The 16519-nt window shown below is 35.2% G+C and overlaps 3 protein-coding genes across 8 annotated transcripts in view; 1 reads left to right on the top strand and 2 right to left on the bottom strand.

Annotated features, from left to right (window-relative positions):
* Positions 1-200: 200 nt before the first annotated feature.
* Positions 201-5346, bottom strand: LOC132203300 (uncharacterized). The gene is made up of 16 exons (XM_059630966.1): positions 5074-5346; positions 4973-5017; positions 4792-4898; positions 4298-4502; positions 4069-4246; positions 3738-3887; positions 3465-3679; positions 3289-3408; positions 2336-2566; positions 2223-2267; positions 2057-2163; positions 1487-1691; positions 1107-1284; positions 806-955; positions 519-751; positions 201-411 (listed from the first exon to the last, which is right to left on the bottom strand). The coding sequence occupies exons 1-16, from the start codon at positions 5296-5298 to the stop codon at positions 283-285; spliced, it is 2523 nt and encodes an 840-aa protein (XP_059486949.1). The 5' UTR covers positions 5299-5346; the 3' UTR covers positions 201-282.
* Positions 5347-5602: 256 nt separating this feature from the next.
* Positions 5603-8826, bottom strand: LOC132203437 (neuronal acetylcholine receptor subunit alpha-5-like). The gene is made up of 8 exons (XM_059631235.1): positions 8583-8826; positions 8487-8531; positions 8285-8391; positions 7483-7687; positions 7254-7431; positions 6557-6706; positions 6289-6503; positions 5603-6239 (listed from the first exon to the last, which is right to left on the bottom strand). The coding sequence occupies exons 1-8, from the start codon at positions 8805-8807 to the stop codon at positions 6111-6113; spliced, it is 1254 nt and encodes a 417-aa protein (XP_059487218.1). The 5' UTR covers positions 8808-8826; the 3' UTR covers positions 5603-6110.
* A 770-nt stretch (positions 8827-9596) lies between these two features.
* Positions 9597-16519, top strand: part of LOC132202992 (SH3 and multiple ankyrin repeat domains protein 3) — a 70388-nt gene continuing 63465 nt past the window's right edge. For 4 of the 6 annotated variants that reach the window (XM_059630394.1, XM_059630390.1, XM_059630393.1 and 1 more), the window contains exon 1: positions 9597-9759. The gene's annotated coding sequence lies outside the window, so the exon portion shown is untranslated. The remainder of the gene's footprint in view (positions 9760-16519) is intronic. The other 2 variants (XM_059630396.1, XM_059630392.1) reach the window with 1 other exon arrangement.

Genomic DNA, 16519 nt, shown 5'->3' with positions numbered 1-16519 from the left:
TATCACTGAATTGTTACACAGCACTGGCCAGTGAAAAATAAATTTTGCACATGAGATATATTTATTTTTATATTTTTGTTTGGTTATATCTTTTCAAATTTTTCCAAAATTTTATTTGTAATAAAAATATGCAAATAAGGTTAATATCCATGGAATTAATTATTTTAAGAAAAACGTCAATGATCAATTCAAATGTAAAATGTCAGTGTTTTTATTTGTTTTTTTACTTTTACAGAATATATTATTTTAACTCATTGTAATTTCATTTCTCTGGGTGTAATTTTATGGCACAAGTGCGATGAGCATGACTAACTGAACGATTCCAAACACAAGGAAAGCGATGCGGTCGACAAAAGTGGCGAACATCTTGCACTGCGGAATTCCCCGTTTCTCCGACTCCCTCGGCGACAACTGCAAAAGTAACTGAATTATTTTACTTTTCCTAGCTATGCAACCATCGCGACATTCCCGCCTTTCCGGTTGTCTAAATCGTGAAAGTCAGTGAAGAAAATACTTGCCACTTCAGAGGAGTCCTCGGACTGTTGCTCGAGGTCATGTTCGCCGAGCAGAAGTTGACCTGCCTTGCCGCCCCGACCCCTCACAAAGGTTGCAGCGCCGACCAGCCACTCGGGCGCTTGACCCCCGCAAAGGTCAGCGCACCCTCCCTCTCCGGCGGATCGCATTTGGTCAGTGATTATTGCAATTGCTATTGCCGCCAGGTTCAAAATCAATGTGTCCCGGTAGAAGGAAACTGAAGGATAATTAGTTTTTAATTAAAATTCCTGATACAATTTCAATGATTGACTTATGGTGGGGCTTGTATCTCCGTCCGCGGGAAGGAACCAGCCGACGTATTGAAGAAACAGGGTGTCGCAAATGAGGGAAGTGCAGCAAATCAAGCACCGGACAGCCAGGTTGTCCAGTAGGAAGCTGAGCAACGTCAAACCAGCGAGTGCTGAAATACAAATTAATATTAATTTTTATTTAATGAACCACTTCGTAAGAAGATTTTCAAGCAAAGGGAAAATCAAACTTTTGAATTATAATTTATTGTTAATTTTGTTTGTTAAATTGAAAAAATTTAATGTAAATTTAAAGGTACAAACCAAAGGCAGGCCCAATGACAGAAGCCGCGTACATAGCCGCGTGTCGCCGCACCTCAAAGTTGTAGCGGATGTAAGGGTAGGACATGTTGTTGGCGTAGGTGTAAGCGTTTCTGGAAGGCGTCACCTTGAGCAGTTCCCAGGCGTTGCTGTTCATGAAGCTGTACTGGTTCAACCCCGTCTATAATTATTGAGAAATTTAATCCCGCACGTGACTATTATGATTTTTTTTTATTGGAAAATTTGTGAATACTTATTTGCACTCTACAGCAAACAAATGTGCGTTTTTATTTTGTATTATTTGTTCTGCAATATCACGTTGCAAACTAATAATTATTTCCAAACTTTGAGAGAAAAGCATAAATTTGATTGAACTCATTAACCCTGTCGAGGATGACGTCGACAAGGTTGCCGCTGTTGGCCCACGAGCCGATGAAGAGCGAGCAGTTTTGCGTGTCAAACGGCCACTTCTGCAGCTTCATGTCGCAGTAAATGGGCGCCTGCAGGTCTGGCGCGCACTTTACTTGGCCGGTGCTCATCACCACGCAGTCAGTGGACGCGTAAAGCATTATTTGGCTCATGTCCGAGCTGCATTTTTAACAGAAGAAACCATTAAAACTGAATTTTTGTGTGGAGAGTAAATAAGGTTGATTTTTCTAATGATTTTTGTTCTAAATTTTTTTTAAACAAAACTTTCTCTTGTGTAGGACATAATTAAATAGCCACCTAGAAAAACATTTAGCTGTGTTAATCTCTGTTTAGATTTAAAAAATCACTAATCTTTTTTAATTTGATTAAAGTAGATGACAGACTTTTTTTTTAATTAATTGCAATTGCGCATAAAAACAGAAAAATTTATGAATAAAGTGTTTATAATTAATATTATTATCTCGTTCTCATCTGTAATTTTTGAAAGAAAAAAAGGCAACACAGTTTTAAGTAGTTATAATTACTTGTAAATTGCCAAGTCCGGGAGCCAAATGGATCCGCTTGAAACAGACAAAAGGTTGATGCCACTGTAGTCAGAAGGTTGCCATATTAGATCAACGTCCAACCATTTCTATAAATCGAATTTTATTTTTTACTTAAATTTTGAGCTGTATTGAATTTCAAAATTACCGTAACAACCCAGCTGTGCACCCAAAACTGATTGCTGTGGTCGTCCTGAGAAAAATGCATTCATCAAAATGTTTTTGGTATATATTTTTTTTATTTGAAATTTAAAATCTTACAACACTGATGTATTTTAAGTCCAGAGACACGTTGACCGTGATAGTGTCCTCGCGATTCTTGACCGGCCGCACCAGAGGGTCGTACTCCCGGTTGCAGAAAAGTTCGTACCTCAACTTGTGCTCGGGTCTTGCAGCATCGGTTGGACTTTTACTGCAGTCGACGCAAAGGCCCGGACCGACAAGGAAGCACAAAAGTACAAAAAGAAGAAAACTTAACTTGGAGACCATATTTTTTCAGAGGGCTCGACTCGATTGAACTGACGGAACTGGTCACAAATGCTGTGCGATACAAAGTTTCCCATTTACGCCCATAGTGAGAGCGCGCAGTACATGGAAATTTTACACTTTATACGCCCAACAATATCATATTGATTCAAAACTGATAAACACAAGTGAGATTATAAAATTTACAAATACTTAATATATGTAAAATATGGAAGAAAAATTAGTGAATGAAAATAAAAAGCAGAAAAATAATATTTGAATCAATGAATAGTGCAAGAGTTATAGAGCGCGTATCAAGGAGGATCGATTTTAATGATTATTTTTCAATTTTAAAAACCTGCTATCAATAATTATTGTTAATTATAATCTTTTGAATAATGTTAATAATAAAATATATATTTTTATATTTTCCAAATTTCAAATTAATTTATAAAATATAAAGGGGTTAACAATATTTTTTGATTTGAAAACGGTACTCATTATTATAAAATAATTAAATATTTTCTCTAGTAATGTTATTAAAACATATTTTTTTCATATAAACAACACTCATATTTGTAATTATCTAATTGTTTTTTTTTATTATTATTGTATTTAGGTCATCATGGAAACTTTTAATTTTTTATAAATTTTGAACTATTTTAGTTTTAGATAAAAATATACAATTTTTAGACAAGAAATATTTTAAAATTATTGTTGCATCATTGTAATTGAATTTTTCATGGTACAAGTGCTATGAGCATGGATATTTGGACAATTCCGAACGCAAGGAATGATGTGCGGTCTACAAACGTGGCAAATGTCTTGCACTGCGGGATCCCACCTTCCTTGGAATCTTGCGGCGAAATCTGAGGAAAAAACAATAAATAACAAAAAGAACTTGGCAAAAATTTTAATAACTTGCTTCCTCAGGCTGAGGATTGTTTTCGCCAAGAATGAGTTGACCTGCCTTGCCGCCCCGACCCCTCACAAAGGTTGCAGCGCCGACCAGCCACTCTGGCGCTTGACCCCCGCAAAGGTCAGTGCACCCTCCATCTCCGGCGGATCGCATTTGGTCCGTGATTATGGCGAGCAAAAGTGCCGTCAGGTTCAAAATAAAAGTGTCTCGGTAAAAGGAAACTGCGAGAAAAAAAATGAGCAAATATTTTCCTTTGAATTTCGTTGATGGATGATGGACTTATGGTGGGGCAGGTGTCTCCATCAGCTGGCAAGTTCCATCCAACGTATTGAAGGAACAGGGTGTTGCATATTATTCCAGTGCAGCAAATCACGCATCTCATTGCAAGGCTCTTCATAAGAAAGGTAGACATCGTCAATCCAGCAAGTGCTTTTATAACAAGATCAATTTTTGTTTTTAAATTAATTTAAAATTTTCCGCACGTTTTCAAAGCGGTATCTATTTTTTATTGAAAAATGAAAATTTTGCAATTCCTAAATTAATTTATTTTTTTACTTCGTCCCCATTTCAATCTCATAATTAAAATTTTCTTTCCAAAAGCAAACCTAACCAAAGGCAGGTCCGATGACAGAGGCTGCGTGCATGGCAGCGTGTCGTCGCAACTCAAAGTCGAATATGAGTTCAGGGTGGGCTAAATTATTTCCGTCATTGATCGAGTCTCTCTGCGACGTCAATTTGAGAAGTTCCCATCTGCCGCTTTTCATGAGCACATAATTCCTAGAGTCCTCCTGAAAAACTAAAATTGCGAATTGATCAGAAGTCACAAATGGATTTTATACTTGGTGAAGAACAATGTCAACGAGGTTGCTAGTGTGTGCCCACAAGCCGATGTACAGGATGCACTTTTGCGTGTCATACGGCCACTTCTGCAAATTTACGTCACAGTAAAGGGGTGCCTGAAGGTCCGGTGCGCACTTGACCTTGCCGGTACTCTCCACCGTGCAGTCAGTGGACGAGTACAGCATTGTTTGACTCATGTCCGAACTACAGTAAAAAAAATTTGTAAACTTGTGCAATCGTTAACCAATAAATTGTGAATGAATTATTTGGAAACGAATTTATTCCAATTTATTCTTATCGTCCATTTTTTAATATTGCTTATTTCAGTCTAAATTTAAAAAAAAAATATATATATATATTAATTCTTTTTTCTTATTTGGCGCAAAATAAAACAATTTGATATTTGAGTAGATTGAACAAATTATTGTATGATAGGAGTTTCACTAACTATTGAGGCCTGCAAAAACTATGCTTATAGGAAAAGTTGAATTACTTGAGAATCGCTAAGTCTGGAAGCCAAATGGCGCTGCTGGACACATAAAGACGTTCAATACCATTGTGTTCCGAAGGTGTCCAAGCTAGGTCCGCGTCAAACCATTCCTGATATGATTTTTAAGGTTCAAAAAAATCCAGATGCACATTTTGTTTTTCAAATTATTTCATTGATAAATTACCGTCATCACCCAGCTGTGCACCAAAAACTTATTGCTTCTTTCGTCCTTTGGTTAAGTTTTTCAATAAATGGCATGTTATATAAATTTCAGCTTTATCTTACTACACTGAAGAACTTGACAATTAAATAAACGCTGACAGTGATGTTGTCCTCGTGGTTCTTGACCGGCCGCACTAGAGGGTCGTACTCGCCTTTGCAGAAAAGTTGGTACCTCAACTTGTGCTCGGGTTTTGCAGAATCGGATGGATTTTTGCTGCAGTCCATGCAAAGACCGGCACCGACGAAAAAGCACAAAATCAGGAAAATCAATCCAAATTTGGAGCACATGATTTTTGAATAGGTTCTACTCTACTGTACTGACGGAGAACTAATGCTGTGTTGTATGCATTTCCCATTACTAAGCTTGTGATGGTGTAATCGCGAATTCCGAAGATACACCCATTGTCGGCGGAAAACAACATGAATTTAAAATATTTTATTACATTGAGGAAAAATAATTTAATGAGAGTCTCACATTACAGTATTGCATAGTCTTTCTTGCTGATCATGTTTTTGACCTCATTTATTATTCAATTTTTGATATAAATAATATTTCCATTTACAGGCAGAGAAAATTAATAAATAATTCAATATATGTGTACATATATTTAAAAAAATACATATAATATACATATATAATGCACGGTAAATGACAATGAATAATTTATTTAACTAGTAAAAATATTCAGCAAAATAAATAAATATTTAAAAAAAAAAAACTTTTTCCTTTAAACACCTTTTAAAGCGGTGAGTAAATTTTCACTAAAAATTCTACTTCATTATGATTATTGTTGTTACAATTGTTCAAAACATTTATTTGAGAAAAAAAAGGAATTGTTGGACAAAACGGCACCACCACTAGTAAGAATTTTGCTCAGACTTCCGAGATCAAAAAGACCCCGTCCGCCGCAGTGAGCCTAGGCTGACTAAATTTTTGTTCTTAATTATTTTAATGGCCTCTTTCATTATGGTGATGATCAAAACGTTGAAATGCTGGTAATTTTTAATTTAAATAATTTTACAAGAAAATAAACTTGGTGACAGGAAATATTTTTGAATTATTTATTCTTACAGATTATATAGAGTTGCAGTTGAATAATTCACGGCACAAGTGTGATGAGCATGAAAATCTGGACAATTCCTAACGCAAGCAATGAAGAGCGATCGACAAACGTAGCAAATGTCTCGCACTGCGGAATCCCACCTTTCTCAGAAACTCGCGGCGAAATCTAAGGAAAAACCAATTATAAAAAATAATGCAAAAAATTACAATTAAACCTCTTCAGGCTGAGGGATTTGAACGCCAAGAATGAGTTGACCCGCCTTGCCGCCCCGACCCCTCACAAAGGTCGCAGCGCCGACCAGCCACTTGGGCGCTTGACCCCCGCAAAGGTCAGCGCACCCTCCATCTCCGGCGGATCGCATTTGGTCCGTGATTATGGCAATTGCCATTGCCGCCAGGTTCAAAATCAGAGTGTCTCGATAAAAGGAAACTGCGAGAAAAAAAATGAGCAATAATTGTGCGTTGAATTTCGTTGGTACATACCTATGGTGGGACTGGTATCTCCATTAGCTGGTAAGTTCCAAACAACATATTGAAGGAACAGGGTGTCGCATATTAATCCAGTGCAGCAAATCACGCACCTTATTGCCAAGCTCTTCATAAGAAAGGTCGACATCATCAATGCAGCAAGCGCTAAAATGCCAAAAAAGTTGAATTATATCATTTTTTTTTTTTGCAAAATTGTTCAGAATTATTTATTTATGTATTGTTACATTTATTTTGTAAATGTAGAATTATTTGCAGTTTATAAAAAAAATTGCAGAAAAGCATTAATTTAATTTTTTAACTTTTTTTATCTTCCTTTTGCATAAGATAATATTTAACAAGTCTCATTATCACTATCTAAAAATTGATGAATTATTGGTGGCAATTAAATTCTGTAAACCAATATTTTGTAGGTCATTTTCATGGTTACATTAATAGATAGCTTAAATTAATCACGAAGAACAATTGTTTGATAATTGGCATTGATTTTAATAAGAATTTTGTTAAATTTTATTAATTTTTTCAAGATCTGCCACAATTAAAATGATTAAAATTAATGAAAATCTCATCAAACCAAATGCATTACTTAGTTGACCCAGATAAAGTTTTAAAAATAAAATAATGAAATCTCACTGATCCTATTGCTTTATAAGTACCGCGACTACCGCGTATTGATAAGTTTAGTAAAACCAACCAAAGGCTGGTCCAATGACGGAAGCCGAGTACAAGGCAGCGTGTCGTCTCAATTCAAAATCAAATTGGAGGTAAGGGTAGCTTAAATTTTGTGGGCCGATATTCGCTTCTCTATGCGCCGTCCTATTGAAAAGTTCCCAGTTTCCGTTTTGCATAAGCTCAAAATCCCTGAAGCCCTTCTGAAAAACTTAAATTGTGAATCGACCAGAGATTGTGAATGGATTTTTTACTTGGTGAATAACAACGTCGACCAGGTTGCCGGTGTTGACCCACGTGCTGATGTACAGGGAGCACTTTTGCGTGTCATACGGCCACTTCTGCAGCTTCATGTCGCAGTAAACGGGTGCCTGAAGGTCCGGTGCGCACTTGACCTCGCCGGTACTCTCCACCGTGCAGTCAGTGGACGAGTACAGCATTGTTTGGCTCATGTCCGAACTAAATTTAAGAAATAAAAGTTAAAAACAATTTATTGTGCATTTTGATGCTATTTTTTCTCAATTTTGTTTGTTCATTTTATTAATTGCTGTTTAATTAAGTCTTGATTTTCATAAAAATATTTGTAATTTTTTTTATATTTCCAAAAAGTAGAAATGAATAAATAAATTTATGCATAGTATCAATCAGATATATTTGAAATTTCATTACATTATTATGATAAAAGTTTCACTAAGCTACTGTATGCGAATAAAAATAAATGAGTTAATCATTTAAAATGAGAAGAGACAAGAAATTTCAGCAATAATTTATAATTTTAGTTCAACCGTGGCTCATTGCGGCGGATGGGGTCTTTCTGATCTCGGAAGTCTAAGCAAAATCTTTGTTTGATCAGTGTAGTCTTTTTGTTCAACAATTGAAAAATTCAACGTTCCAACACAAAATTATTTTTTCTTCGATGCTAAATTTTGTAATATTTCGAACATCAATAACAATTTGGAAAAATAAACAACATTAATAAAATGAATCTGTGCTGCTCATTAGGAAAAGTTTAATTACATAAGTATGTTATTAAACTTTTCCTATACTTTCAAGTACTTGAAAATTGCTAAGTCTGGAAGCCAAATTGCGCTGCTGGACACAACAAGTTGATCGATGCCATTGTGTTCTAAAGGTGTCCATGTTAGGTCCGCGTCAAACCATTTCTAAAATGAATTAGTCTTAACCAGTAATATTTTGAGCAATAAATATTTGATGAAAAAAATCATTCTTTTTTTTAAATAATTTAATCAGAAATTACCGTGATGACCCAGCTGTGCATCATAAACTTATTGCTGTCTTCATCCTTTGATAAAATTTATGTTAGTGTATAAATAAATATATTCCAAAATCTTACAACGCTGAAGAATTTGAGATTTAAAAATACTCTGACAGTGATGTTGTCCTCGTGATTCTTTACCGGCCGCACTAGAGGGTCGTACTCGCCTTTGCAGAAAAGTTGGTACCTCAACTTGTGCTCGGGTTTTGCAGAATCGGACGGATTTTTGCTACAGTCGACGCAAAGACCGGCATCAACGAGAGAGCACAAAAGCAGGAAAATCATTTCGAATTTGGAGAACATAATTTTTTCATAGGCTCAACTGATGGAGAACTAATGTTATGAGATATGAATGTCCCATTTTTACGCCCGTGATGATGTAATCGCGAATTTTTAAGATACACCCATAACGTCAGTGGCAAAACAGTGAAATCAAAAATATTAAATTACACTGAGGAAATAATATATCAGATGAGTATCACATAATAATATATCAAATTAATAGTTTTTCTTTATTCTTCCTGACTATTTAATGAATTTTATTATTTTGCTATGTTCAATTAATTATTATTATTATCTTAGGAATATCGTTTTACCAAAACGTACTTAATAGGTCCATGCAAACCCTGCATGGGACAGAGTGTGTGATGTAGTGAAAAAGTATTCTGTAAAAATCTGATTTCTTTTACGTATCACAATGACTTTGGAGAAAATAATCATATAATTTTTAATTGTCAAGACCTCGAATAAGATAAAAAAGCACTTTTAAATAATTATATTGTTAAATAGAAAATGAAAAATAAATCATTGAAATTAAAATTTTAATCTGTAAAAAATGAATTTTTAATCCATGAAATATTTAATCCATTTAATCTAATTTGATTTTGCTGCATTTTTTAAGATTACATAACATATAACGACAAATTCTAATAATTTTTATTGCTTCATAGTTCATATAAAACTTTAAAATTAAATATTCTTTCCTGCATTCTGGATCGTCGGTGCTGCATTGTCGCGGCCCCTGGTGGTAGCCGCCGCGAACTATCCTCCTGTGACCAAGTGGCTTCGGACCGCTTCGGTCTCTCGCAAGTCGCTCCAGTCAACGCGCGTCTACGGTGCCGAGGGATACCCACGATTCGGTGCTGCTACCTTTTTACCCACAGAGTGTGCTATCAATTGTTACCATTGCGGAGCTCAGTGACCTGTTACCTAGGATTGACCGTTGCAACCGATTTTCTCACCTGACCCTTCAAAGGTATTTTAATTTTTATTTTTTTCTCTCTTCGAAATTAAGGTGAAAATTAAATAACATATTTCGTATCAAAAGTGCACCGGCCTCTTTTCGACGCATACTTTTTACGAACGATACCGCCCCGGGCGGTTCAATTGAATCATTATGCGATTACGTTGTACTTTCCAACAAGGTGGCGCAAATGTGTGTTTTATGCGCCAACATGCAAGTCATTTTGCCAGACTGAAAAATCAATCGCAAGTTCTATTGATACATATTTCTTAGAAATTGTAATAGCTACGCAGAAGCAGTTCATATTTCCAGCCAATATTTTTGCCAATAATAATTAGAGATTTTTTTTTTAACTTTTAAAATTCCCAAAAATCATTTCATATTTATTCAATAGCTTACTAGGAAAAATCGAATCAAAATTTTTATTATTATTTTAGCGTTTAACTTCTTAATTTATATTGAAATAATTATGTTTTGCATTTATATAATTTGGAAATTCAAAAACTCTTCTATTTTATAAAAAAAAATTGATCTCGCAAAGTAAAAATGTTTGCTTGGAAAATTACTTTTACTTTTGATACGAAACACAATGGAAGTGATTGAGGGGTTGTGCCCTTTAAGTGAGTCACCCCCGTGTGTCTGAAAGAGCGACCCCGCGAGACCGTCTCGATGGCACCCCTTGGCTGATCGACGAATCAATACGCGCGCCGATTGCAGCAGCAACTTGTGGTGTGTTGTGCATTGCGGCCGCTCCTTGGTTCGTTCAACCCCGCAGCGATTAATGTGAAAAGTAAGGGCGGCGCGAGTCAAATGTAACAAACAAAAAAATCGAAGAGCGCAATCAAGGTTGTCGCTCCCCAGCAGCATGTAGCAAGAAAAAAGTATTGATTTCAACTTCCTGAAATCAGAAGCTGTTTTGTCAAGCAAAAGCGGTTTTTGTTTCTCAGCGGCGGTGCAGCGTCCACAGGGGACAAAAAAACGTGCTTAAAAGCTTGGCTGCACTCCATAAAGTATGACTTACAATTAAATTAATTAAAAAAAATTATTTAGTTAAGTAGGGAAGGATAGCAATTTACATGGAAAGAAATGTGATGAAAAATAAAATATACTTAGAATATGAAAAAAAAGTGATTAGGACATATGTTGTGATTAGAATGTTGGAATATTGTAAAAATCCTATTATTTAATAATAAATTTTAATTGTTCTCCTGTTCATTCAGTTCGGTAAATAATTGAGATGAAAAATCTCGCAAGTTTTTTTTTCAAAAAGGTGATTTGAGGTAATTCTTAAAACTCAATTTTAACTTAAATGTTAATTTATAGGGCTCATTAAATTTAGCTTTATTTCCAACAAAGATGATCATATAATTATGTATTTTTCCTAATCCCTAGATTCAATATTCTTTTCAAAATAGTCTAATTTATTATTTGATCAATGGCTAAATTTTACCAAATTGCTATCTTCTGAAAAATTCCAATTTTTTTGCAAAAAATTTGATGTTTTTATAAAATATACGATTGTATTGATTTTAGTTAAGAGCTAATTTAAGCCACATATATTTATTTTGACGCTCCGTTTGGTTCGATGGTTGCACCGTGGGTATTGATTGGCACGCAATGTGGGCGCACGATCGCACTTACACGTGTGCCACCGGCAGCTCGGATTTCGGCCGTCACTTTTTGATAGCGCGCCTCATTTATCATTTTTTATGCGTTGCATGCGACTTTTCACTTTTAATTGCTCTGGCTGCTGGAGTGGTGGGTCGACCTACAGTTTTGTAATACGAAAGTGCAAATAGAAAGAAAAAAAATTATTATTTATTTTACTTCTTTTCCATTCTTCCCCAAAACGAGCCTCCGCTCTCTACAAATAGAACGGCCGGACAATAGGAATAAAATTTCACGCGAGAGGGAAAAAAACAAACACCAAAATGAGATGAATAGAAAGGCAACTCCTCAAATATTCATACCCACTTTTTTGTTAATATTCGCGACCCTCCGGCTGCGGTTCCTTCCATTATAATCTGCCTTGCGAGCACACAAAATGAAATATTTATGCTCAACCCCCTTGGAATCGCATCCCCAAGAGGCGCCGCGTGACTAACGAACCCACTTGCGCAGGGCAAACTTCTGCTCTCTCCAAGTGCAAATTGTACAAATTCGCCAGAGGCGTTTATTCTTTTCAAACTCGTGAATGTTTGCACTTGAAAATTTCATTATAGCTCTGAATTGGGGCATGTTTTTATTTTTCGGCACGTTTCACAACACTTAAATAGAATAGTTTTTGTAAACATTGTTTATATACTTATAGCTTTTATACACGAGAGGAAATCGATTTACTCACAAAATTTTTATTTTGAGATAAGGAGTAGAGATTTACGACCCTGTGATTGTTTAAATATTGATCGTTCACGGTCAGTATTTATTTTTCGGAGAAAATCTCTGCTCGGTGTTATTGATCCACAGAGGTGCATTTCGTATGAAAATAAATGGCACTAGAAAAGTTTCCACATTGCATGTGAAAAAGCAATTAACAATTTTGTGCCACGTGCTACGCGCTCCGCAAGTTTTGCATTGTTTTTCTTTGTAAAATTAAACATTGAAAACATTTAAATCAATATAAAACTACATTATAAATATTGTACTCCATAATTTTTACATTTCAAGTTTTTTAATAATTAAAAGAATAATCTCGTATTTAAACAAATGGCTTTAAAAATATAATACATGAGAAATCTCATAAATTTAGTACAAAGGAATAAAATCAAAATCACTGAAAATTCTCATTCTTAGTGTGTACTTGATTTTAAAATTCAAATAAATCGTATTCATATTGGGTTAATATTGGGTGCGGTATGAATGTATTTTTGAACTATGCAAATTTGAGGTCGATTCTTGAATCGAGAGCAATCTTGTGTGTGGAGAGAGACGATCGAATAAAAAATGTAACGGTAGCTTTACACAAATTTCATTGTTTTGAAATTCAAAAGCACTCTCTGCAGCGCTGGACGGAACGAGAGGTGTGCCCTGGTCCACGTACAAGTACGTGATGTTTTACGAGATGCGAAATAAGCAATTTGCATCCACCCCCGCCTCGCCTGAGAGCGCAAATCGGCACAAAGAAGAAAGCGTGGCCTATTGATTCGCCGCCGCCGCTTCCTTTCGACTTTAATGAGAGAACAGTTATTATTGTTTTGTTCACAACACGCCCATCCAAAAAAATACGGCCGAGTTTTACAATTTTTTTTTTATCGTGCAGCTCCAAATTTGCCATGTTATCGTGTGAATGGACTGTTACTAACACATTAAAATGGAATAAATTTCCGTTCTCAAAAGGGACATTTCAAAGGTATAGCGATTCAAATTTATGTGTATTTATAATTTAATAATTAATTTTTGTAGCCCAATGAGTGAAATTTTGATTTTTTTTTTCATCGAACTTAACATTTTTAAACAAAATTCAAACAAAAAATCCTACTACATACGAGTACTTTTTTTTAAGACTCGTGATTTTTTTCTCAGCTATATAAATTTACGTGCTCTCTGCTTTTTAAAAAACTGTTATTTGTAATTGTCTAAACACAAAAAAGATCTCCAGGTGCCCAAATTTGGCCTGATGAAAGATAAATAATTGATTTTCAGCTATCTTCATCTATCAGTGGAGAAATTATTTTCATTGTGAACTGAGTTTTTTTTTCTTTATCTCGAATCGAATGGTGCAGCAACCGCATTGCCCGTGCAACTTCATCTCTGCGCGGCTCATTGACTGATTTTATTGTTTCTCTCCTTCCAACTCTTGCAGCTCCACTCGATTGTAAAGCGGCGACTGTTTTGGTATTTGAGCTTTGTTGTTGTTTGAGCGAGTGTAGCGGTTTTCGTGGCTCGCGGCGACTGCAGGCGTCAGCCTTTATTTATAATCAGCAGCACGGCGAAAATCGTGCAAAATTAATAAGCTGCACATTTCTTTGGTGCGTTCAAAACTGTTGGCCGCGAAACTTTGACATGCACACCGCAATTAGTTAGCAAATTATTTGCAACCACAAACTGTGAAGCTGAAAACATGATTAATTTTTAATTGTTGTTGCTTTCTTAGATATAACTGTTAATTTTTGGTTTAAGTGGGAAATTAAAAATTGAAATAATAGTGTGTATAATTTTAAATTAATATTTAAAAAATGAACTGAATATCAATAATTAAAGAACGTACAGACAAATAAAATACTGCAAAAATTGGCTTCAGTCAATCCACAAATATTTGTTAATTGCGGTTTGAATTTTTATTTAAACACTTCAGGATATTGGATTCATTATTCAATGCTACCTTTTTTCCTCATCACACTCGCAGAAATTTTGATCATTTTGTATTTTTTCAATCCATTTTTTCATCTCCAATTTGAAAGTTAAAGACGAATCAAATATCCAGAGCTTTTTTGTTTTGTAATTACGTATTTAAAAACAAATTATCTTGAAAATTTAATCATAATCTAACTTAAAACATTGAACAACAAACGGAATTATTGGTTACTTCAGATGATGTACAAAAACCACGAAGACTGTAATTTTAATTAAAATTCATATTGAAAGCTTTTGCCCATAATTATATTCTTTTGAAAATCGGCGGCGTTTTGGAGTGGCTGTTGATAGATTTTTTGCTGAAAGTCTCGCAGTTATTCGTGGAAGTGAAAGACCTGCCTGGCCGCCGCCTGATGCCCCTTTGCGAAGCAACGTCTGCCGCGACAAAGAATCAGGTTCTCCGTATATTATACCCTGGGCAGCTCAGGTCGGTCGGCAGCAGTCAGATCTGCGGAGACGATCTTTCTTTCTTTCTTTCTTTCTCTGCACAAAATAACGTATTGCTGCAATAAAAGTGGTGACGTTCCGAGGAAATGCGTTTTGTACGAATTCGAGAACGAAGCGTCGTCGCGTGGTTTCAGTCGCCGAGATGACTCTGTAAAAAAATAAATATATTTTCATGCACGGTGAGAGAGAGCAGAAATAAATATCGAGGAGTGGATAACCTTGATTGGGAGACTCTGCTCTCGGTGCGGCGGATAAAAAAGGTGGCTCGACGTGGGCAGTGCTCTCGCTCGGCCGGCGTGGGCTCCGTAAAGATCTCCTCTTTGCTGACCAAGGCTCCAAGCTCGCAACCAGAACCTCCACCTTTGTCAGGTGCATTCCTCTGCGCCTCTCGTTGCACCATTTTTCGCTCAAAATGGAAGTTGCTGGAAATTTCAATTGTTTGCTTTCACAAATTTCAGCATTAAGAAAAAATTAATAATTTTGTAATCGTCTATTTAATTCCTTAGACTCATCTATGAAAACAAAATACAAATTTTAAGTCATGAAAAAGTATGAGGAAAGTATGAGAAAATTTGGCCCAATGAGGTGAAAAAAAATGTAATCAATATAATATTAATTAAATTTGACTGCTAAATCGGTTAATTTTTGTAAAATATTTTTTATCAAAATATTTTTCTCTTTATTGGTAAAATTTATTGTGATTAATTAAAAAGTGTAAGAATAAAAAAGGTGAATCTACGTCTTAGTGGATTCAATTAAAATTAAAAGCATCAGTTACTTAAAGTTCATAAATTTTGTAAAGAATTAAAAACAAATAAAATAAATAGCGTGAAAAGCAATTTGAAATATTTATTTCTAAAAAAAATGAGACCAAATAATTATTTATCATATTTAAAAATCTCATCGTAATTTAAATTGAATGAAATAGTGGCTCTTATTTGGAAAAGGAATAATTTTTAACAATAAAATCTTTCCTGACTTTTTCAATATTGGAAATTCATTTTAACGAGGCACAAAGTGAAAAACGACGAGAGCTTTTAAAATTGATTTTCCATATTTATCAAGTCGTTCCTTTTTCGGCAAAATGCCAAGCCGCACTGCAGGCCGGCCAGACGCGAAGGGACAAAACAACTCGCCTGAAAAGATTTTGCTTTGATATATATTCCTTTCGCGAATTCCTTTTCTTTTGACCCAGCCTAACAATAAGAACAAATTTTGGATTGACAGTGGCGAATATTTTAAAACCATATAGCAGCCGAAGAACATGTACAAGTGTCGTGGCCTCGTTTTCGCCTGCAAATCAAGAAATCAATCATGCGTCTGACGGCTGCATATTTTACACGCGCGTATACTATTTTGGGAAATATAAATAATTGCGCGCAGAGACTGTGTTTCGAAACGTTTGCCCAATTACTAATTGCTCAATTACTCACGCGCTGTTTATTAATAAGGAGAGAGCATTGTATGATAATTTTTGTGCCCACGTACCCTGAACATAAAAACTTCACCTGCTCGCATCGAATCAATTTATTTATTCAGACCTGAAAGGTCGCGCGCAACTATGTTTTCTCGCCTTTTCGGTGCAGCATGATTCACCGAAATCTTCAATGGAGAGTGGAGTGAATTTCGCACGCCGCTGATAAAAGTGGAGCGAGTATGTGGCAGGAATAATTATTAAACTAGGCTCAAGAATTTAAGGCTTTTTAATTTTTTTTAATTCACTCCTGATATTGAAAGTTTAAAAATATTAAAATTAGAAATTAAGGAGTTTCTGAACTTAAACCTTTAAATGGATAATTTTTTTCAAAATTGAAATTTTTCTATAATGTTACTGAATCAAAATATTAATAAATTTTTAATAATTTTAACATTAAATTCAAGCAAATAAGTTAATAAATTGCGGAAGAACAATTTTTCACGCATATTCACCAGTATAATTAAAAAAGGCCGCCGCCGATTGAATTCGAATCGC

The sequence above is a fragment of the Neocloeon triangulifer genome, unplaced genomic scaffold (assembly GCF_031216515.1).
Source record: "Neocloeon triangulifer isolate White Clay Creek 2 clone unplaced genomic scaffold, ASM3121651v1 ptg000017l, whole genome shotgun sequence".
Classification (NCBI taxonomy): domain Eukaryota; kingdom Metazoa; phylum Arthropoda; class Insecta; order Ephemeroptera; family Baetidae; genus Neocloeon; species Neocloeon triangulifer.
This window is presented reverse-complemented; position numbering and strand designations above follow the sequence as displayed.

Bases quoted from the DNA above. Each gene is read 5' to 3' on its own strand.
- LOC132203300 (XM_059630966.1), bottom strand. From the start codon at position 5,298: ATGTGCTCCAAATTTGGATTGATTTTCCTGATTTTGTGCTTTTTCGTC. The intron at 4,247-4,297 runs GTATAAAATCCA...TTAGTTTTTCAG, and splicing joins TTGACATTGTTCTTCACCAA to GAGGACTCTAGGAATTATGT. The intron at 2,164-2,222 runs GTAATTTTGAAA...TTCGATTTATAG, and splicing joins TGCACAGCTGGGTTGTTACG to AAATGGTTGGACGTTGATCT.
- LOC132203437 (XM_059631235.1), bottom strand. From the start codon at position 8,807: ATGTTCTCCAAATTCGAAATGATTTTCCTGCTTTTGTGCTCTCTCGTT. The intron at 6,504-6,556 runs GTATGTACCAAC...TTTTTCTCGCAG, and splicing joins AGATACCAGTCCCACCATAG to TTTCCTTTTATCGAGACACT. The intron at 6,240-6,288 runs GTTTAATTGTAA...GTTTTTCCTTAG, and splicing joins AAATCCCTCAGCCTGAAGAG to ATTTCGCCGCGAGTTTCTGA.